The 24,683-nt window shown below is 31.9% G+C and overlaps 1 protein-coding gene across 4 annotated transcripts; it reads right to left on the reverse strand.

Moving 5' to 3' along the window:
- Positions 1-1,118: 1,118 nt before the first annotated feature.
- LOC143912143 (facilitated trehalose transporter Tret1-like) lies at positions 1,119-24,395 on the reverse strand. Of its 4 annotated transcripts, none has more exons than XM_077431362.1 (6): positions 17,187-17,281; positions 16,978-17,096; positions 4,973-5,077; positions 4,809-4,880; positions 3,860-4,057; positions 1,119-3,607 (listed from the first exon to the last, which is right to left on the reverse strand). In XM_077431362.1, the coding sequence occupies exons 2-6, from the start codon at positions 17,066-17,068 to the stop codon at positions 2,601-2,603; spliced, it is 1,473 nt and encodes a 490-aa protein (XP_077287488.1). In that variant the 5' UTR covers positions 17,069-17,096; positions 17,187-17,281; the 3' UTR covers positions 1,119-2,600. The 4 variants fall into 4 exon arrangements, with proteins under 4 accessions (XP_077287488.1, XP_077287489.1, XP_077287491.1 ...); XM_077431363.1 differs by lacking the exon at positions 17,187-17,281 and adding an exon at positions 24,330-24,395 and having other exon boundaries at positions 1,122-3,607; XM_077431365.1 differs by lacking the exon at positions 17,187-17,281 and adding an exon at positions 24,330-24,394 and having other exon boundaries at positions 1,122-3,607; positions 4,809-4,877.
- Between the last annotated feature and the right edge of the window lie 288 nt (positions 24,396-24,683).

Raw genomic sequence — 24,683 nt, forward strand, 5'->3', positions numbered from 1 at the left:
GACTCTCTAAAGTCGATGACCTAAAGCAGATTGTGTTTAGGTAATCTGTGTTTATACCTGAAGGTTAAAGACATTTTGTTGTAACCACCGAGACTCTTCCCAAGTGTGTTAGTTTGGTTATTGGACATTGTTTAAAAGTAGTTGTATTAGTAGGAAAATTTGAACATTTTTTTTACCCTGTCATTTATGCCAAATAATACTTTGAAATAAATTCCAGACTCATAAGCTAAATGATCAATTTTTAACTTCTTCAAATTGATTGAAATTTTCATCAAAAAATTATATTAGTTCCGTGAACTCTCAAACCGACCTAAATATTACCTCCTTAGTAGTTAGTTCCATGAAAATATTACATACATACATGTTGAGCAAATAATATTAAGTAGATGATGCATACGAAAATACATTCCTTCCAAAAGTTATTATTATATATTCAACATAAATCAGACTGCGAGATGTGTTTGTTTAATGTCCAACCTTAGTATGGATTTCATTCACAATTTGTTTGAAAAAAATGTCATTCACGAATCACGACCAACAAAAATAATTAGCAGCTTTGTATTCTGCCAAAACTATTTCCAAACGCGATTCTCAAATACGTTAACCTTCTGCACTGTTGGTAAAATTAAACAAACACTATTGCTGATCCTGTAACAGATGTGCATACCGTCGATGCGGAGCCAACGATCGCCATTCGTCACATTCCAAGATAGTGTACAATTCGAAATCCATGTCAAGAAACGAGTACACGACAAATGCATGAAGGACTAGTAGCTGACATTGAGAATGATTTATGTTTTCTGTAGATTTTTTAAATCATATATTTGGTGTCTTTCTACAAATGCAACATGTACCTATTTATTGGAAAACTATTCAATTTATTATTGCGTATGTGCAAACATGAGATAAACAGTATTTATCAACTACCTTGATTTATTTCAATTATTATTTATTGCAAGTGTTTTAAGTAGATAGCGTATAAAATATTATTGAACATTTTATATGCGTGCATATTATAATGTATTACCAGTTTTTAATGATGAATTTCCTCATTAAAAAGAAACGGGGATTAGTGTAAGTTTTATTGAGGATTATATAATAGAAAAACAAATGATTTTGTTCTGAAAAATAATTTATTGGCATTCGAAAAATCGTTTTTAATACATAATTGCACAAAATAAATAAAATTAAACAAGTACATATCAACATAAAAATTGTCTATTCAAGGAACTATAACCAATAGTTTTAAACTTATATGAATTTCTAAACAAATATTCCAATTCACAAAAAAAAAATTGTGAGCAGTTTTTCAGTTTAATCATATAAAAGTTCAAGCCCCATAAAGAAAATTTAAATAACAGTTCCAACATTTTTCAGGTTTCGACAGATTGCTTTTGGATTGTATGTACACGAAATAAAAAGGCATTTTTTTGCCAAAAGTTTTATTAGAACAATAAAAATGATATTATGGGGTAATTCTGAGACTAGTGAACACTTGGACGGGTAGCCATTTCTCATTATTATTTTTTTACCTTGGCAAAAGTATGCAAATACTAGTAGCTAATGACCCATAAACTATCGTTTATGATTCATTGTTAGCTGTAATATATTTGTTACATCTTTCTATTGCAGCTTGGATATTAACTCATTGTATAACTAAATTTTAACGTAAAATAAGAGTTGGTTTACTCACGCTCTTTGCCTCGATTACCAATTTGTAAAAGAATGAAAGTCATATACTGAGGATATATATATGTATGTGTGTCACATACTACATTGTCTCTTATTTTAACAAACTGACTAGATAAAAGATATACAGTCTACATTAAAATTCATCATATGTTCTTTAATTATGTCACTTAAAATGATTGAAAACAAGTTGTTTTTCAGTAGTTTCTAAACATTCAGCGTACCTATGTGGTGTTGTTTGTGACATGTTATATTATGTATGTATATAATAAAGAATTTAGTTCACAAACAATGTATGTATGTATGTATGAATGCCAGAACAAAATCTATTATTTCTATTTCTATTGAGCAATATATAAAACTATACAATTTACATAATAATATTAAAATTAAAACAATTTATACAATATCAAATTATACTAAAATTCATTAAATATATACGTCCTACTTAAAATCATTAAAATATAATCAAAGGTATCTTACAATTATTTTATTACAATATATAAATATGTATAAAAATTCATTTTAAAAATAATTCTATGGAAATTTTTTAATTCATTCATTTTGGAAAATTCTTCATTGATAAAAAATAATCTGTCATGGTATGAATATGGTACAAACATTATAAAAATAATAATGTTTTTCATCCATTATGAACCAAATAAAAGTAAAGAATAATAATATGGTCAAAAATTAAAAGTGTGTCATATTTTTACAAAAATAAATCGAATTATTTAATATCATGATCATGTGTGAAACACAAAACTAAACTTCATAACCACCAATAGGTGTTATTACAATTTTTAAATTAAGACATTTCATGTTATCTATCAAGATATGGCAATGTGACTAAGCATGCATATAAGAAAACTAATCTTATGTGTAAAAAACTTTCCTAAAACTATGTGAATTTATTTCCCTGCAAGCTGAGCTTGAATTTGTGCACTAGATTTCCCTTTCGTTTCGGGTATTACGAAATATACAAAAAATACCGCTGCTAACATGAAACCTGCAAATATCCAAAAAGTAATGTCTTTGCCCAAGGTTAAGACCATCGTCGGGAAGAATTTGGTAACAACGAATACAAGAATCCAATTTAACATGACGGCAATTCCACTAGCAACTCCTTTACATTCGGCGGAAAATAATTCTCCCATCATCATCCAGGGGATAGGCCCGAAGCCAAGAGAAAATGTTATAATGAAAACGACCATACTGGTGAGAGGAATCCACCCAATGCTTGAAACATCTTTTCCACCATCTTTGAAGTTGAAAAATATACCAATCACCAAAAGACTCAATCCCATTGCAATACAACTTTGCAACAACAATATTCGTCTACCGGCTTTTTCTATAAGTAAGAATGATACAATCGTAAATATGACTTGTACTACAGTAACAATTATGGCAGCAATAAACGGATCCAAATCACTTCCAGCTGATTTGAAGATATCCACAGTATAAAAGATGACTGCGTTAATTCCGCTGAACTGTTGGAAAAACATCAAGCCTAAACTGCAAATCAAAGCATTTCTGTTTGCTCTACTGACAACCAAATCTTTCAGTGAAGCTTTGTTCTGTGTGGCATTGTCAACTTCCTTTTGCATAGCCTCGATTTCACTGCTAATATCAAAATTGGGTCCCCGCAACCAGCGTAAAGATTTCTCAGCCTCCCGCAATTTGTTCTTCTTCAGTAAATATTGTGGAGTTTCAGGTACAAAGAAAAATGCGACAGCAAATATTACAGGGATGATGGAACAAACAACGGAAAAAATCCTCCATGTTAGTGCGCCACCGATAAGATTAGCAAAAAGGATGCCGATAGTGAGAAACAATTGGAAGAATGATCCAAGAGCACCCCTAATAGACGTTTCAGCTATTTCACCAATGTACATAGGTGCTGTGACGCATATACCACCTGAAACAAAATACGTATTGCATTGATTATATTAATAAATATTATAAAATGTCTGATCTACATATGTATAATAATTGACCATTTTGATTCTATATATATTGAGCAAATGCATTAGAGTGCCCACAAAGGTGCGCTCGTTTACTATTAATGGATAGAAGTATATATGCATAGTCCCAAGTGGCTAACTATAATACCAAACACTGGTCAATTACTGCCATCTTTCTTTATATTTGATTAAAAAGATCAATGTACCAGTTGCAATTCCACTGAAAAATCTTGCAGCATAAATCATTTCAACGCCATTAGCGAAAATAATCAAAACCCAACTGATGAGGAACGGTATTACTAAAGCTAAAATGGATATTTTTCTTCCGACGGCTTCTGCTAACATTCCAATAGGGATTGCAAATATAAGTGCACCGATAGCAAGGAATGAACCAATCCATGAACCTAAAATTGAAATATTGATTATGAGTACATATGTATATAATATAAAGATTAATATATTTAAATGCAGGGAGACAGGAAAAATTAGATGATATGTATCAGACAATATTCGACAACATGCTGAACTCACTTACATATGCAAGTGGCATTATTTTCAGTGTTGTATGTACTACATTTATAGTTGGTTTTATTTATGGTTGTGGCTATTTGCATGCAGGTACTATATTTGCGACAGGTGCAAAGTCTTCTGCGCATGCGCGTGAACTTATAATCCGATTATAATTTCTTATATTTAATGTATGCTAGGCTTGTTTAATCAATCGTTCATTATACATGAGGCAAATAAATTTCGCACGTTATTATAATAGATTTATATCAATTAGCTAGTTCGCGGCTTGTACTTGTATGTAGGATCTATACGTTGTATATGATAATAATCTTCTAACAATTAATAATATTAACTAATTTGGATTATATTTTTTACTCTACGTCACTTTACGAGTTCGAACTAAATTTTAAGAGGTTTAAAACAAAATTTTAACAGTAAACACGCTGACAGTGACAGTTTACGCGCATGCGCAGAAGTCTTTGCGCCTGTCGCAGATAAAGTACCTGAAAATAGCCAATAATTTTCAGATATAGTACCTGCAAATAGCCACAACCTTTTAAATAAAATATTCATTTACAAGATACTGATCGGCTAATTTTGTCTTCTCCACCCTGTATAACCTGTCAGTAAAAATTTTAAATATACCTTGCTCTTCTGTTATATATATATTTGAAGTTTCGGTTGCGGTGAAATTTTCTCGGACAGCTGTTAAAACTACTACAAAGAACAATAAAAATTGATTGCATTATTAAATGAATGTAATACATAATAGCTGAATATTTTAAATTGTATGATTCCATTGTAATTACCTTCACTTATATTTAGGGGTGCAGTATTGTTTGGAGGTTTTAATTGTGATAAAACAGGAGATGTCCAAGCGAGGATCGTTCCGGCGGTGACTGCGCCCAAGCTCGCTGGAATTTAATAATAGCGAAATGTTAAATATTTATGTATTTTATAGAGATATTTACGTTTCCAAAATAGAATTGTTTTGGTGAGCCAATTTATTCCGATTGCGTAAATTGGGCAATGTATATGGTTCGGTGAACAGACTTCAAAAGTGAAAGTTGTTTCTTTTTTTGTTACAGATTAAATTTAGGCTAGTTTTGTAATTGATATCAATTGTGAGAAATCCAGTTTTCATATACGACCTAGATTTTATGAACATCAATATTCAAGAAGTTGGTATACGTTTATTAAAAGCTCACACTGAATTGCTATTGCTATAGAACAATATAAAAGTCAAAATGAAGTTCATTTGAAGTTCACTTAATAATATATTTGTGGTTTTGCCAGTATTTCATGAACATCATAGAAATTTATAACATTGAAAACGTTGCAATTGTGACGACCAGTTGAACAACTGCCTTTCCTCAATTAACAACTTGTTTTTTAGCATTTAAAACAGTTTACAATAAATTTTTATCACTTATTTATCACTTACTTAATTTTTATCACAAGTTATTTTATACAGCGAAAAATAAGGTATTTTTAGAGGAAGTTCACTTGGAAATTTATTTTATAGTGATTAAACGACGAAATAAACGTTTGGTGAAAAAAAGTCATACAAATTCATTTTTAGTAAAAATATTTTTTTTCCTATATACTGTATGATTTTTACATCCTGGAAATATTAGTAATAATAATTTAATCCACTGTTTTCCTAGTCATTTAAAACCACATGTGAAAATGCACGTAACCAAAATACTAACTAAGTCATTGAATTTTCCACCGAACAAACCACAATATGATAAATTGGATATGTACTTAAATAGAAAGGATAAAACCATAAAATTTATTATTCAACTTATTTTAATGCTAAAAGCCAATATATAACTTTTGCTAAAAAGCCAAAATATGAATTTGAATTGAATTTATGCAAGTATACGTACGTGTATGTAAATGCTACGCACAAGCAAGCAAATCTTTACAACTGCTAAAATCTAAAATATTAGATCTAATCTTAATTCAATAGACATTATCTACATACGTATATGTAGAATGTTTTGGATTCACACAAATATTATACTAAGAAGTGTGCTAAGGCATTATACTACAACGTAATTTCAATTATTTCGTTGAATTACCAATGCATATGTACATACATAGTTACTTTTAGCAATTGTTTTAACGATGTACTATATAAAGATTTACATTTGTTTGTCAATTATGTAAATCTACAATTCTCAATTCAATGCAAATTACAAAATTCAGTATACTATCTCATGGAATTTTAAACTTAGACCTTAGGCAGTCTATGTAAAGTTTGGAGGCTGGGTTCTAGGTGCTCCCACATGCAAACCCTTTGAGTGATAAATGTATTTTTCCAAAACTAGTTCCATCTTCTTCATTGTTATTAAAATGAAGCTCACAATCTGAATGCCAAGCCGCAATCTAAAATACTTATCAGTTAGGGATTTCCATCGGGTAATTCTGCTATGGTTATAAATTCAGAGATTCCAGTGTAAACGAGTCTTTATAAACGTTTACAAATGAATGACACGGATTACACGGCCAATGTTCAATGCATTTTTTTTGCAATGCTACCTGAAAGGCGTAGCGGGTAGAATTCTTGTTTATTTTTTACATACTCAAAATACAACGCCTATCGGCGTATTCGAGACCCATGGGCTTGTTGGCAAAAAGCCGATCGGCGTTGGTCAGCATTCAAAGGATTAACTATTATTTAAAATCAGATTAATATAAAAAATTCTTCTGGACTTCATTTCTATACTAGTTACAAAGCAATAAGTAATTTTAAAAAATTGGTCCTGGATATCTAATAGTATTGTAGTGTATTCTAAAAGGAGCAGCCGTTATAATTGGTTTCAAGGATTATCTCCAGGCGTAAGTACAAGTCGGCTAACAATAAGATACAGGGGGTAGCGGTAACTCGGTCGCATTCCGGTAGAGTTCTCAGAAGTGACCGATAGCGTGGGACTGAGTATCGTGGGAATACATATCCGGGTACATGCCTAAACAACAGGGAAGTAACCGGACGTTGAAGATGCCCTGAGCGACCTATCCGTTATAGGCGGTACTATCAAGACATCAAGATATCAAGACATTCTGGACGGAGCACTGCCAGTGTGTGTATCGATAAATGCTGTGAAACGACTTTGGCCTTTTACTTGGATCCTCCACCCACCCCTACGCAACAGTATCATTACTAGAGCCCGGATAACCAAGGTGCCGTTTATTGTTCAAATGTTGTAAATGCATTGTTAAAGGTTTGCCGAACTTTTTTTACAAAGCATTTACAACAATTTAACAATGAGCGGCACCTCGGCTATCCGTACTCTAATCATTACCTTAATTTTTTTAAATGTGGATGAAAGAAGAGTTTCTTAACATGATATAACAAGTAGACTGATCGAAAAACGCCGATCGGCGTAGGTCAACATTCAAATGGTTAAACAACGCTAAGTTTCTAGTTATGTATAACCACCAAATTTTGTATTTAAATCTATGTATAATAAACACTCACTACAGACTAATTAATTACTGTCTTGTCCCATTTTAACATTTACGAATTAATTTGAAAAAATATATATATGTATATAGTTGTTTTTGGAAAAATTGATCAATTAAAAAATGGCAAAGTTTCAAAACGATCGGAAGTGTGTAAGAATTTTAGCTCAATCGTTTGCAAAGTGAAACATAGAAAAGCCTCGTAAAAAAAGGGTACATTTAATTTGTTAATACATCAAAAAAATTAAGGTACTTTGCACGACAGATAGATAGTATATGATTTCAATGAAGTTGTACAAATTTAAACTTATTGATTTCTTATTTCGATTCGTCAATTGATATCAATCTTAATGCAGTATGTTAAAAAAAAATGGCGAACGCGTCATTTGTTGTTTGAAAAGGGCCAAGGGTCGACGAGAACATTTTTTTTGACACCGTTCAATGTCACTGTCGTTCTACGTCATATGAATGGAATTGAGTAATTGTTTGTATGAAGTTTTTATTTCATTTTTTAGATTCCTTTTCAAATGAACCGTGTTCAAAAGGCGAAACAAAAACATTTCATCAAATATTACGCTCGTCATTCGAAGGTTAAATATTGCTCGACGGCCATTGGCCAGATTTGCAGGCGTGGCGCAAAAATTTTCAGATTTTAATTACATATGTACATGTACATCGTATCTCAACGCTACGATAAATAAACGCTTTTATGCTGCCGAAAGCTAGAAAAACACTAGCTGGGTACATTTGGTTTTCTAGATAACAAATAACCTATCAGTTAATTGCTATTAAACATATAAATGCTTCTGATTTGCATACACTGGGTTCAGATACTGGACTTCCGGGCTCAGTCAGAGCTTACATATATTACATACAGATCTGCTAACTACATTTGGTAATTACTACTAAGTACATACACAAGATGTTATTTTTTTATTTCTCTATCAGGTATTCAAATTATTGAGAATTTCGTTCAATTCAAGATTTTTTAGTAACAAGCGAAAAAATCAGTCTGACGACTTTGTTAAGAATTCATTATTATATATTCATTTAAAGGACAAAAAAGAATAAATGATATTTAAAGTTAAAAAAATATATGCTTCCAACAAACATATGTACATAATATATGGTCATTGCACACCCAAGTTTATGCATCTGAGTAAATAAATAGGTACTTTAGCCTAAATACAAATTTGTGTCGGCTTTGTCTGTAATTTTAACATCACGTTGCCATTGTGGTTTTTAGTGAAACATGAAAGGATAAGGGCCAAAACACAATGAACTGTATGTGGTACGTATTTTTTTTTTGATTTAAACAGTCTTTAAGAGGGCTGGATACCCGAAACCTTAATTTTGTTGCCGTTCCTTTCTTCGATATATACATACATATATTGAGTGAATGTACATATATATTGAGTGAATGCGACAATGTATATCAATATGTATATTAAGTGAATGCGACAGTTGCGCCTCGACCAGATAATACGTATTTAAAATCGACAAAATCGAGGTTTCGTATTCTCCAGTTTTCTCCTCCGAAACTGAACCAATTTAAAAAAAAAATCATCATCTGTATGATAAAGATATTTTCTATGTTTGTGTCTTCGTATTTTTTTAAAAATCAATCGTTAAATTAGCACGCTGGACTCTTTTCGTGGGTGTAAAAACGAGGCGATTTTATCGATGTTTGGTGGCTCCTAGCTCCTATAAAAAATAACTAATACAAAAAATAAAAAGATAGAAACATGCCTATGGTGGATATCCATAGCATATTAAAAAATAATTTCTCTAGTGCCATAATTGAGGAAGGGAGAAGTGTAATACGTTTGTATGGACAAGGCGCTGGTGTCCAGCCCTCTTAAGGGCAACTGGGCACTGCCCCATACAAATTTCTTCTAACAAAAAAAATGAAAATAAATTTAGTATTTTATTGGTGACTCGTCAAGATTTATTTAACAAAGAAACACATGTTAAGTCTTGACGAGTCACCAAATTTTTTAAAAAAGTTATTTTTCCTGCATAAAATGTTGCTACAAATGTATTACGTTTGTATTTTCGGAAAAAAGTCATATGTAGTGGGGTGGTTTTGTCCTCCTCGTGCCTCAGCTGTTTTAAATGTCACGAGCCGCCCCTGATTTTAAACATGCGACAAAAACGCAGCACCCCTAGCCCATATACATGAAACACAGTTCCAAAAATCACCCCCTGGAATGTTTTCAGTGATATTTTATCTTGTTTTATCCTGGCTTGACAGTGATCGATAACGTTGAATTTGAAGAAATGCTGTAGAAAAATATGCATTCTGCACGTGCAACTACACCCGAATTCAAGAACATGAAGTTCCGTACCACTCAGTGTGCTTTCGCCGTAATGGTACATAGAACGGTTTTTGAGAAGAACTGTAAAATACATGCTAATATTTTCCGAGACGTAAAATTTTTTAAAAATTTAATTGAAACGTCACTTTATGCTTCGATAGTTTTTTGAACAGCATTGCTTGATAATCGTGTATTTTATTTTAAAATTGTTATATAAATTCATGAAAGTATGCATAATATTTCCGAATGGAAAACACAACACGTAAAAATACCAACCATTTTTCAAGGACGTTGAAAGTTCGTTGCATATCAACAACATTTGTGTTGGATCGATAAAAAGTTCCGGGTTTTAACTTAAGCCCAAATTAAACAAGCATATCTACATAATTGAGAATTTGTGACAATGAAAAGTACCAATTATCAGCTTTTAGCAACGGTCGACGGCACACTTTAATCAAAAGCCGAAAATAATATATTGTATAATAGAGCAGTCTTTGAACTTGAACCAAATGTACATATACATAAATAATCGCTGCATTATTGATCATAAAATCTAAATTTTAGTGTATAGCACATTAAAATTTAACTACGCGAGTTAACGACTGGATTGCACGTAATTTTGTAACGGTTGCATCAAAATACATTTAACAGAATCGCGTAACGACTATGCATGGCTTGTTTGTATATGTAAAGCAATAAATATTTATTGCGTATAGAATTTTTCTAATACAGAGGCTATCTTAGGTCAAGATAAATGTGTTTAAACAAGGAGTATTTATAGCACTAATTCCAAGTGTTCGGTGATTATTCCGCTTCACCAAAAGTGATCTCGCGCACATCTCTACAAGATGTCCCGTGATCGGGATTAACTAATTAATTATTATTCTTTATTATTTATTATTATTAGTGACTGGACCGGAAGCGTGCCGTTCATTGTAAATTGTTCGCTGTGCTTTGTTAAAGGTTCGCCGAACCTTTTTTTTTGCACTCTAGATTTGTAAATATACCCAAAACGCCCCGATTCCTGGGAAAAGCACCCTTCCTATCCGCCCTTTAATTATTATTATTATTACGTATTATTATTATTATTTATTATATTTATTATTATTTATTATTATTATTATTATTATTATTTATTATTATTATTTATTATTATTATTTATTATTATTATTATCTATTATTATTAATTACTAGTGTTTTACCCGATGAAATATCATAGCATGGGTGTTGGCATATTAAGTTATTAAAAAAAATGGTCCTGTGTTTGATCCGCACATAGTCGAATTTTTTTCAAATAACTTTTAAATATATTTAATTTAATATTTATTTTTAATTGTTAAATATGAAAAAAGGGTAAAAACTACCTACCTACCTATGTATGTGCATATAAACAATATAAAACACCAATAGAAAACTTAATTTATTACATAAATTTTCAATAGATAGCGGTAAATGTTCAGAAACTTAGCGCCGTCTATTAGCTTAGAGGAAACATTGGTAGCAAACAGTATATATGTAGAAGTTTTTTTCTTTTGTTATTCGTTTTTTACGTTTTGTTGGTATTGGTTTAGCTGTGACGTACATATGTGTATCGAGTTGAAACGACTATTATAGTATGGCGAACGTTATCTCAGATACACAGACAGACACACAGAATAGCGATATTGTATATATGTTTATTATGTTTATTTATTATTATTTATACATATATTTATTTATTTAATTATTATTCAATACTATTGTATTTATTATCTATATATTACTAGTGGTTTTACCCGGCTTCGCCCGGTATTTGTAATATAAGCAGCTTAAACGTGGCAAAACAATCTAATAGTAAACATTAATATGTTTTTTTATTAAATTTATTTGAATCGAAAAAAATAACATTCAACGATATCGACATCGTCGTCATGGAGACTTTGATTTGTTTTCGATGTTCCCAACAAACCTTACATACATATGTAGTTACAAAGTTTCTTTTGAAATTATATTTTAGATTTATATGGACGATGGGGATTGCACTACTCTCCCTATCGTCTTGAATAAAAAAATTATTATTTATATTATAATTTAGTGACATGCGCGAGATCGATTTTTGCGGAATAATCCGTTTACCAATTCCAAGACAGATATCGATGAAATATTCAACAGTGAGCGGAGAACAATTTGGAATTTACAATTTGCACGGTAACACTCGTTCAATTGGCAAGACTAGATTCTCATTCATTGAAAGCAAACGACAAATCAGAAACGTGGCCAACGACCACGCCGAGACACACCTCCAAGCTAGTTAAATAAATTCGCTATTCGTGGACTGACTGAATTATATACGTATGCATACAGTTGCTTGGTGAAAAGGTCACAAGTGTTTGCGTACAAAAACGACTAATATATATTCAAAGAACGATCGATTCGTTCTAGTTCTGACACCGAAACCCAGCGCCATACGTGTGCGTAAAGATGGTCGAAGAATTAAGACAATTAGCATCCGTTTATACGAGAGCTACGGAAGTGCTAATAAGAAGTACTTGAGCCGGATGCACGTGTGGCTTACAAAACTGACTACATCATTTCATATCGACTTAACTATTACATACACATATAGTTTAGGTTTGATCAGATGGAGTAAAAGCTTGAACGTTTGCTTTCAAAGTCACCTTGGCCTCAACGACTATTTAGAGATGAGATGTTTTGGTCCACAATGTAGACGCGCGCATATTCGTAATGCGCACAAAGGTTGTCAACTTGATATCGAAAAAAGTTGCCATGAATAAAAAATATATAGTCATGTGTTCTCCGTATCTATGTATGTTCATATATGGGTATAGATTGCTGCGTGTTTTGGTAATGTTGATATGATTTTGCTTGACGTTTCGCATTCCTTGCATCATGTGTAATATATTTTTTAACACATTCAACCCGGCGCATGATTTCATACATTTGCCCGTGTAGCAGTACTTTCACGCATATCGGCACCCAATTACGCGTGACGGCATTAAATCAATTTATATAATGAGTTGTCCCTAAATCTTTAGAGCTTTATAGGAATTTTAGTGTTGGGGTGCTCAATGAAGTTGGACCATAAAATTATAGTCTGCTATAGCACTATCCGCGTGGCCACCGGTGGTACACGCTGGGTTGAACGTGTTTTAAATCAGCACATGAAAAATTATCAGTTTTATTTATTATTATTTTATTTCATGTCAAACGAACATGTACACTCGCCTTTACAGATCGTTCCAAAGCGACGAGTGTACTAATTCACATAGAATACGATCAATACAATCAATACCAGCATTATGCAATGCGAATTCATAGAAACATCATCCACAGTGAAATCTATGGAGAAAATTTGGAAGCATTCATACAAATTGGCGAACCCCAAGACACTGATTAACTTGAGATTTGCAAGATAGATTGGAAAGGAGATGCCAATTTTACAGGAACTGTTTCAATGAAAATCAGATAAATTGACAAACTAAAAAAAAAAGAAGCGATCGACCTGGAGTCACAAGCCAAGGTCTGGCCAGAAGCTGCTAGTGGGAATCGAACCGTGACCACTCTGCTCGAAAGCATAATTTAATAGTTTATTTATTTAATAGTTTTGGACCATTGTGGCATTACAGGAAGAACCTAATGCGCCACAATGGCCTACATTTGAAAAATATATAAAAACAAGTAAACTGTAAATAAAGGAAAAAAACAAAAGCAGAAAAACATGGTAAAATAAAATAATAAAAAAAAGTAACAAAAGGAAAATAATACATCATTCAGAGAGAAAAAAAAATAACAAAAGTGTAAAAATTTAAAATAAAATCCAAAAAATCCCATTCTTTGTTTACACTGAACAAAATTAAAATAGTATATAAAAATATACAAAGGAGAAAGAAAAAGTAAAATAAAATAAAACAAAATATAAATAAAAATAAAATCACAGCGAGGCCCAAATGGAAGAGAGTAGATTAAGATTCCACTCATAATATGCTTACCACTAGTCCACGCTGCTGGTTGAATTATAAAAAAAATATATTTACTAAAGATGCGTTTACCAAATAAAAAATGCTGTATTATATGTTATAATTTTTTAATGAAGCTAATAAAAATTTTGAAAAAAGATGACTTTTTTAACCGCTAGAAATATTCCAGTACGCCAAATTTGTACCATCGCGTCCCTTTGAAACCATACCCCTTGGAATGTTTTCAGTAATATTTTATCCTTGTATTGACAAGTTCGATAGTGATCGATAACGGTGATTCCCATATTTGAAGAAATGTAAGACAAAATTGTCGAAATAATAAAATCGTACGAATTAATAATGACACGAAGATACGCCTCTCACAACTGGAGTCCACGTACACGTCCCGTGCTGCACTTTTGAACATTTCTTCTGGGGCACTCGATATTTGACAATTTCTCTTCAAAATATTACATACTAGTGTTTTTACCCGGCTTCGCTCGGTATTTGTAATGTAAACCGCTTAAACATGGCCAATCTAATAGTAAACATTTTATTAAATTTATTTGAATAGTGTTATTTTATTTAAATTTATTTGAATATTCAATTTGTTTTTCTACGAGCCAACAATAGTTACGTACAAAGTCTCATATAGTCTTATATTAAGATTACAGACTGTAACTGCTTTCGCGCTTTATTTGCAATTGGACTTTATTTGAACTCAAGAAGTTCAAATTAAAACAAATTAACTAAAAAAATCTCAATTAACTTAAACACTAAATAATGGAACTCCACTCATATGAATATATATATATATATATATATATATATATATATATATATATATATATATATATATATATATATATATATATATATATAATATATATATATTCATAATAATGTGTGTGTGTAGTCTGTTTGAATATATACATATTTGGATTTGAGTAAAAATATTCGTGCTTAAAACCATTGTAAGTCCAATCATTGAACTGCAATCATTATGCATAGACGTTTTTAAGCCATTCTGATTCTAAAATACATACAGACGTATGTTAAAAATTTCGCCCACGCCACGAAACCCACATTGTGTTGCTGTTATGTGAATTGCATGGACCGGTCGTTCAACAATGGAAACAGTTAAGTGTAATGACCGCGGTTGGGTCAAGTTTTTGAGAAAAAAGTCATATCAAAATCATGCACTCTGTTCGGCGCTCGTATAATAGATACAGGAAAGTGAAAGTGAACAATAAAAACGAATTGAAAAGAAAGTTTAAAATATTGCACGCAGACAATTGAGTTAGCAGACAAACAAATAAGGTATCAATTGAGATGATTCAGTAAACAATTCAGTTGAATTTCAAATAATGAACCCCCCAATCAGTGAACGCGGTAAACGTTCGTTAAGTGGATAATGCATACTTAACCAGCCACTTTGCATTTCAGGCAATTCATGTATTTATTTGAACAGACTTGAATTCTAAACAACTGGTATTACATGAAACACGTCTAGCGAGAAATTGGATAGTGTACAGTGCATTTAAACTGAACCTTATAATTTACAGAAGGAACACTGATAAGCCGCAAAAGTGCAAATTAATATCCATTCACGAGATCCCATTACATTCGAAGAGTTGAAAATGCACTAATGACTTATCGTCGAGGTGTTAAAACAACAATTTAGCTTTATAATAATAATAATCAAAGACCATGACTACAATTAACATCTCAACACGTTTTCGAAATTGGCTGATCTTGTTTTATGATATAGGCAACATAGCAAATATCAACATGTAATATGTAGTTATATCAAATCTAACGTCATTGAACCGAGCCTGAACTTTGATAAAATGATTATTAGCAAATATTGTACATCTCATTGTTTATATTTTATTTATTTATATTACATTCAGTAATAAGTAAATGTAAAATAATAATAAAAAAAAAATAAAGGATTTTTGAACATTTTGTCGATTGAACATTATTTCCGTGGACATTTTGTCTCGTGAACATTTTGTCGCGGGTACATTTTGTCGCGTGAACATTTTGTCGCGGGTACATTTTGTCAGTGCACTAATTTTCGGGTACATTTTGTCGTTGAACCTTTTGGACTTGCACCAATTGTCGTGTAACCGTCAAAGAAGTATGGAACGCTGTATGCTCGGCATAACGAGGAAAGACAGGAAACTACAAGTATACTACAAGGGTAGTGGACATAGTGGATAGAGTAAAGAGACTGAAATGGCAATGGGCAGGCCACGTGGCTAGAAGAATGGACGAAAGGTGAACAAAAGAAGTGCTTGAATGGTACCCGAGATAATGCAAAAGGGTAAAAGGAAGTCCGCAGGGAAGGTGGGTAGACGAAATTAGGAAAATGTGCGGGGTGAGATGGATTGTGAGAGTCGCGCAAAACAGAAATGAGTGGAAGTGTGTTGAAGAGGCCTTCATCCAGCAGTGGATGGTGAATGGCTGTAGATGATGATGATGATGATACAACTAGTGTTGTGCCCGTTGATATTTAACGGTTGATTTCGGAAAGGTTATGTGTATAATAATAATAACAAACAACTACAATTGCCGTCGTAATAGTAACCGAAGTCGCAACCGTACTCCATACTTGTCGATGCAGTCACCACATACAAACATATTCACATACATACATTTCGTCCGTTTTTATATATATTATTCTGAATTAAAAATATTACAAATTAAGGAATATGTTATGTAAACTTAAATAATGATATGAAGTGATATTGATGTACGTTTTTTAGATATTGATCGAATAATATCGAACTGATTTAATCAAATATCAGACAATTCGTTTCAAAATTATGTGAAATAAGCCGAAATTCTGAAGTACTGATACTTAAAATTGTGTACCCGAATCATATACATACATACAGTGATTTGAGATATATGATTATTGAATTTGATTATTGAATCTGATGCGTTCGTTTCATTTTATCAGTTACACCATGTTTTATGACGTCTGTTCACCGATTTATAAATATAATATTTAAAAAAATGAAATTGAAATAAATTGATTATTTTATATGTAAAATAATTACCTGCAGCAGCCGCCAAGTATTGTGTTAATTTTCTCGACTCTCCTGAAGGTTTTTCACCAACGGAGAGCATATGCTGCGCCGTATCACCCATTTTGCCAATATTTTCTTAAACTATATATCTGCAACAACAAATACACATATGATTAAATTTAATTTCATAAATTTGAAAAAAGAAATTTTAAATTAATCAGAAGGTAAAATAAGCATACCGATTAATGAAATATTTGTGTACAAGACTTCTAAGAAACTTCACCACAACTTTACATAACGTCTATGCTGCTCGCCAACTAAATTTACAGTGATCTGATTAATATAACTGTTGGCCACCAAGTGAACGTAGACTATCAAACTTTACAATCACCCAGTCATTCCCAAAGTTGGACATGCATTTCGTTCGATGAGTCCAGTTTTTTCAGTCAGCGCTTAAATTTGCTAACATTTTTAAGCCAATTTTTTAAGTGGAGTTTTCGAGTTAAAGAACACTTCACAACACAATTCATACAATCAAACTGTAAAAACTCTAAGTCTCATATTTGCCAAAATGTTTTGAACAAATACATACAGGTAAACAAAATTCATTCATAATATGTACCAATATTAAAAAAAAAAAACAATAATATCCAATAATTTTGATTTGATACATAGTATTTGTTACATTTTCAACTCAACTGGTAGAGGAATTGGATTCAATCATTCATAAAATAATAAAAAAATAGTTTGATTCATTCCGGTTTAGATTTTCACATTTTTTTTTTAATTTAGTAAGATTGCAGTTCCATAATCAATTTAGTACAAAACTGGCCAAAAGTTCATCCTACCCACCAAATCACTGTTAGAGATCAGTTAGGAATAATCCATAAATTCAAACTACATTGTATCATATATATAATATCGCTATTTTGTGTGTCTGTGTAAGATAACGCTCGCCATACTATAATAGTCGTTTCGATTCGACATACATACATATATACGTCGCAGCTAAAACAATGCCAACAACCGTACGAATATAATAACAAAAGAAAAAAACTCTATATATACTGTTTGCTACCAATATTTACTTTAGGCTTATTGAGTCTCTGAGCATTAACCGCCATCTATTGAAAACTTATTTATTTAATTAATTTTTCTATTTGGTGTTTTATATTGTTTATATGTAGGTAGGTAGGTAGTTTTTACCGTTTTTATTTTTCATATTAAACAATTAAATATATATTAAATTAAATGCATTTGAAAAAAATTTGACCGCGTGCGGATAGAACACAGGACCGACACATTTATTTTTTAATTTAATAACTTATCTGACCAACACCCATGAGATGATATTTCATCGGGTAAAACACTAATGTAATACAATGAGCTCTTTAAATAAATTTTGGTTTGACTTTGTACATAAAAAATTCGCAATCTTGTGATGTTGGAAATGGTAAATGGATTATTGCGCACATTGCGATCGCACAAACGATAATTTTTGCCATGAAAATCGCGAATACGGATTATCTGGCACTCGAGTTCTCGTTTGTATGATATTTCGCGTGGATAGATCTCGATGGATGGAATTTTTGAGATTTTAGTGATATTTGCGAGATCGCTTTGTGCGTAATAATTACCGAACCGTTCAAAATATTACATATGTGGATTTTGGGTGCAGAATTAGATCTTATACAATTCATTGTATACACATATGCACATAGATTAACATAAAAATGCGTAGTAAAATATTCAGATGTAACAAGATTATATATTTTTCTGCTTCTGTGGGAATAAAAAACACACGATCAGAATTGTAATCAACTTGATTCAATTCCAACTTATTGTGTGAGGGACGTGTCCGTTGTTACGTTGTTAGTCTTGTTGATTTACATAATACAGCTATAAGTATGTACAAATGCAAACTTCAAATTAATATAAGATATGGACAGAAACCAATAAAATAATACAGTAAGCTAAAATTAAAAGATAATTTTGGCTTTCTCGTGACAATTGGCACGCAGTGTTTTCATGCTAATGTGCTAATTTTCACATAAAAATCACATGTTTTGGCAAGACTTGGGTTGTATTTTTCAGCAGTGGCACACCCACTTGTAGAGTCTACGTCTTTTTGACGACATCGTCTATTATCGAACCAACGCGTGTATTTTAAGCTCATAAATATACATACATACATACATAACCACCTCTAATGACCTTGATCTGGCGAATGGAAAATCTTGAACTTTTCGAAAAATATCCACTATTTCTACAACTTTCATTTCAGCTCTTATATATTACGAAAATACAATAAGAAACGGAGTATGTACATACGTACGTATGTATGTATGATGCAAGAGGCGAATTTGACATTTGATCAAAAACTACAGACATATGTATGTATGTAATTTAAATTTAAATAAAGCATTTGGATTTTATCTACATATATCTGTCCCCATATATAGATAAATAAATCTCTTGTTGGCTAAGAGAAGAGATTTATTTCTTGGGAAACATTTCGTAAAATTATTAAGAGGAGAGATTCATAATCCCGCTATCCTGGAGAGGCTGAAGTTTTTGGCCGCGGAGAGTCATAGGGTTTTACGAAAGCATGATATCTTGTTGCCAATTAGGGTTAAAACCAACGTGCTCATGGACTCCCCCCTCTCGAGAGCTGTTCGACTCCTTAACTTACTGGCACATTCCTTAGATCTCTTCAATGCCAGTTATGTTGAGTTGGTCGAACACATCCTACATATCACGATATAATTATCATTATTATTTACCTTTTTTTTTTTTACTATTCATATTTCTTTCTTTTTGACATGCTTTTTAATTTTTTTGCTTTTAATTCTTGTTTCATGTATACTTATATTTGTATTATACCCATAGTGACGCTTTGGGGCTATCTGTCAAGTCTATGTTATAATAAATGTTTAAACGTATGAGAAACACCGAAAATTAGCACGTGAACATGTAAATTTTTGAATGACTGACGTGCTTGAAGTTCACTTGGACTTATCGTATCAGATTTTCGACATCGATTACATCAAAATTATTTACAAAGTACCAATATGTTAGATTAATTTGGTAAATCTACGCGTGAATTGTGATTGATTATCGAATGCGTTACAATCTCATTTGATTTTCTTATATTGTACTTTTATATGTAAGGTTTTTTTCTACTGAAGTTACACATGTACATAAATCTAAAATTTAATATTTTTTTCAATGAATTTGACCTGGAATGAGATTATAACAAAACTTCGAGAACGATATTGCCATGTGCTAACGCGCACGTACTAACGGAATGCATTACGTTCAGAATTTAAACGCAGTTCTAGGACTTTCGATGACAAAACATTTTTTTACCGCCAACCTTTACAAATTTTGTGACGTCATGAATATGTTAGACAAGCGGACGAGCCCCCAATGACGTGTTTGCAGGGCTACCGCAAGTTAAATTTATTTTTAAACCTACATATATAATTATACTAGTGGCCTGTGTTCAAATAATTGTGCACTCAGTAAAATATCGCAATTCGGATCAACGTAATTAATGATTTATTAATAATTTTAAATTTAACTATGTATTTCTTTTTGAAAAAAAAAAGTATTTTTAATTTATTCTTTTGTTTATCTCTTTCCACGATGTACGATTCCAAGGAGAGAAAGAGATACGGCGCATGTTAACGAACATTCACACGCACTTCGCACGCAGGCACGTACACACGCAATAGACGATTATTATATACTATATGTATATTTTTGTTAATACACAGATTTTACAGGAACAATCTCAAGTGAAAATTTTTCATTCTAAATATAGTAATACTAGTTTCGCGTTGAGAATTCCATAATAGTCGACTGATTCAACGCAGCTCTTCACGTCCCTTCAGTTCTTCGTACCGTATAAATGACGACTAAGTGACAATCAATTAGATTTATTTCGAATCAATTAATTACACATTAAATTCAATACATTTTTTTCTACTGCGTAATACTTTAATTTATTCTCAATATGTCGTCATTCAATTTCAAAGTCTATTTTGCACAATATAATCATATAAGAGTGCCGTGTTTATATACATACTCAACGAAACAATAAATACCTGTTTCTTTAATATAGCTTTTCTTTGACAGAATGAATGAAATATGTACTTAGTAAGTTTCTCGCTGTGTTCCAAAAAAAAAATGTTTACGTGTCTCTTCACATGTGCACATTGCCCATGTGGTATTTACTTTTTGTCGATTTTTACAACCGTTTTTTTTCCTCCCACACGTTTATTTATATACACGAATATATAATCATGAGAGTGAACGGATGTTAATAAAAATTCCGTTTTCGATTTATCTCCCTCGATATGTTTGATCATACTGATCTACATATATCCGAGAGCTAAATGATGTTTTTTTTCATATGCAGACATTGTCATACGCAAATGTTTCAAGTTTATTAGTTTTTTCACGTACTTTTGCATACAAATACATATTTACATATGTATGTATCTCTAGCAAATTATATTGTGTACATACATTAAAATTTTTCCATCTTATTTTACGATGTACATATCTATGAGTGCCGCATGTGTGATGAAACATTCATCGATTCGATATTATGAACTAACCATAATCTCAGCATAAATTCGATATTGATTCTTAGCTGATTGATTCCCGCTGAGTTCATTAGGAAACATCACGTAAAATTAAAATTCAAAAAATCAGAGAGAGCTCACTGCTATTTTTTACGATAAACGGATTATTGCGCAAATAACGATCGTGCGCACCACAATCGACTAGTTCTCGTTAGTACAATATTTCGCGTAGGTAGCATTCAATTGATGGAGTTTTTGAGTGTTAAATGTTCCGTGATCGAGATTTTAGTCACGTTTATTTTTACTATTTTTATTTTATTTTACACACAATCAGGAGTCGTGGTTTTTTGGCCGTAGTCAAAATCGATTTCATTAAAAATCAAACTACTCCGACTAATTATATAAACCGTCAAAGTGTGCCTCTTTTGAGGGAAGTTTGATGATTGCTGACGTTTGAAGTTTGTCGCTGACGTTTCCTTTCGTCGACTTGGATTTGTTTTGAGATATGCAAGATTATTCTCCAATCCTTTGTCTTCTCGCTTGCTTTTCAATTCGCTTGTGAGAAGTAAGCTAGAGTATAATGCAATTGTGTGGAATCCGCATGAAGCAAATTACTCTCTGATGATTGAGAAAGTGCAAAAAGCATTTCTTCGTTTCCTATATAGGAAAGAATATGGGTATTACCCATATCTCTACCCCACTCCTTTCCTTTTGGGCATGCTTGGGTATAATTCCCTTGAACTTCGGAGAAACTTCTCATTAATTCGTTTCGTTCTCCTGCTCTTACGTGGTAATACGTCATGCCCGTTGTTGCTGGAGCAGTTGGGACTTTATGTCCCTAATCACTATGTGCGTGGTAGACATCATCATTTGCTGGCTGTACCTCCTGCCCGCGCAGTCCTTTTTCGAATGGCTCCTATTTCAAGAGCTATTCGACTTCTTAATGAAATCGTTGCTGCCGAGACTGAATGTGATATTTTCCACCTTAGTGAGCGTAAATTGACGGAAATTACTCTAACCCATTTATCTGGTAGTCTGCGCTCATCATTGTTTTCATGATTGATTGTGATTTATGAGTGAAATTTTGATTAACTCTCTTCCATTTGGGCCTTACAGGGATGTTTTGTATTTGTAGTTGTTTCTTACATATTTATTGAAACTGGCTGTAGGTGCAAGGCATTCCTTATGCTATATTTTATTTGATATTTTTACTTTATCTGTTATTATTAAATGCTATTTTTTATGTTTATGTATGGATGTATTTATGTTTATGTTTAATTGTTATTTTGTTTTTTTTTTGTGTTATATTTTTTGACCATTGTGGCGCTTTAGGAATTCCTGTTATGCCACAATGGTCTGTTTAGAATAAATAAATAAATAAATGATCGAATAGTATCACGACTTTTTAATGACTGATTTGTTTACCTCTAACTCCTTTATGTGGGGCACATCTACGATTAATGTAAATAAAAACCATTCCACAGCTGAAAGCTTAAGAGGAGAAGAGGCTAACAAGCGATAAATCGCGAAAAGCGGCGAAAACTGTGTCAGGTAGAGTTTAAAAAAATGGCGGAAATTTAAGGGCAATTATTTTTAATAATAAATGTAAAAAAAAACTAAATATGTATTAAAAATTCAATTATTCGTATAATTAAAATTAAATGATTTATATGTATGCATATGTACCATCCTGTATTAATACACCAGAGATATTGGAAAGTTCGTAGATATAACAAATTCATCGTATTTTTTGGTGAAATAATGACTCTTTATGTCATCATCATCATCATCTACAGGCCTGGTGTATTTATGTACATACATACTTGTAAATGATTTTAAAATCAATTTAACATATTTATAATTAGAGTCGACTCCACAGTCCTGCGTACAACTTACACATACTTCTCTTCTAATAAAATAGTTCAAACTTCGGCATAGTTTACATACAAGTCAATATTAAAAATGCAACGTTTCACAACCAATGGACAGATAGGTACATACAATATTTATAATATACATCTGTTGGGGCAACCCTGTCGCCATTGGGGTAGCCAGTGAGGGGGCTCGTCTGCAACGTCACAGCCCGGACAGATCAATAAAATAATTTAGAGTAAATTCGCACAAGCATGTCAGTATTTTACATAGTATTTTGAACATGTGTATCAAGTAAGGGTAGGAAATTTCATAATTTATCATCAAGTTACAACAATTTATTAACACTAAAACCCATTTGCATCAAACTGCAGAAGTATTTAGATTTTTTGCAATTCGTATACTTTCTATACGGATTATTTAAATTTTATTAATTGGAAGTGTTATAAACATTTTTTTTTAAACTATTATATCGATTTGTATGTTCGATTCACTTTCTTATTTGGTGTGTGTTAACCTTCGACGACCTTAACACAGTAAATCAAAAATAATACATTATATTACACATATGTAACAGAATACGCTAGCACATGTGTTATCATGACATATGGATGCTGTTTTTTTTATACACTCCAATGTATGACAATGTAATCTTTGTTCACATGGATGTACATATTTGATTTTGTAGGTTATGCTTATGCCGGTAACTAAATTTATCAAAAGAAGCCGTTCGAAAGGTCAGCGTTTATACAAAATTATCTGTATTTGTTGCCCCGCAACCAAGTCAATTCTGTGAGATTTTTCTTGATATCACAGATTATACATACATATATTACAAAATTCAAAATTTTGATTTTTAAACTCAAGTTTATCTCAAACGTGGCTACGATTCAAGATTCAGAAAAAATATATACAAACCGTTATTTTAGTGAATATGAAAGCGTGGTGGAGACAACCACCCACTGAGAACGACGAAACCAAACTGAAGAAAATCGTATAGGTATTCGAATACGAAATTTGAACAGGGTTGTGATCTGTACTATACATACTTATTGGTTAAATATCAATATACATGCAATGTACCCACTATATATGTACATACAAGTCTATATTAACCACTGTCCAAACAACAATACAGATATTTTTTTTATCAAGACTTCAAATTTTCCATCGCTGAAAATAACTTCGGCTCTAACGAGAACACATAATGATCTTAAAGCATAACCAAGTTAGTGAAATTTTATCCTAAATACTTTACCTGTGTACCTCATT

The sequence above is a fragment of the Arctopsyche grandis genome, chromosome 5 (assembly GCF_051622035.1).
Source record: "Arctopsyche grandis isolate Sample6627 chromosome 5, ASM5162203v2, whole genome shotgun sequence".
Lineage (NCBI taxonomy): Eukaryota > Metazoa > Arthropoda > Insecta > Trichoptera > Hydropsychidae > Arctopsyche > Arctopsyche grandis.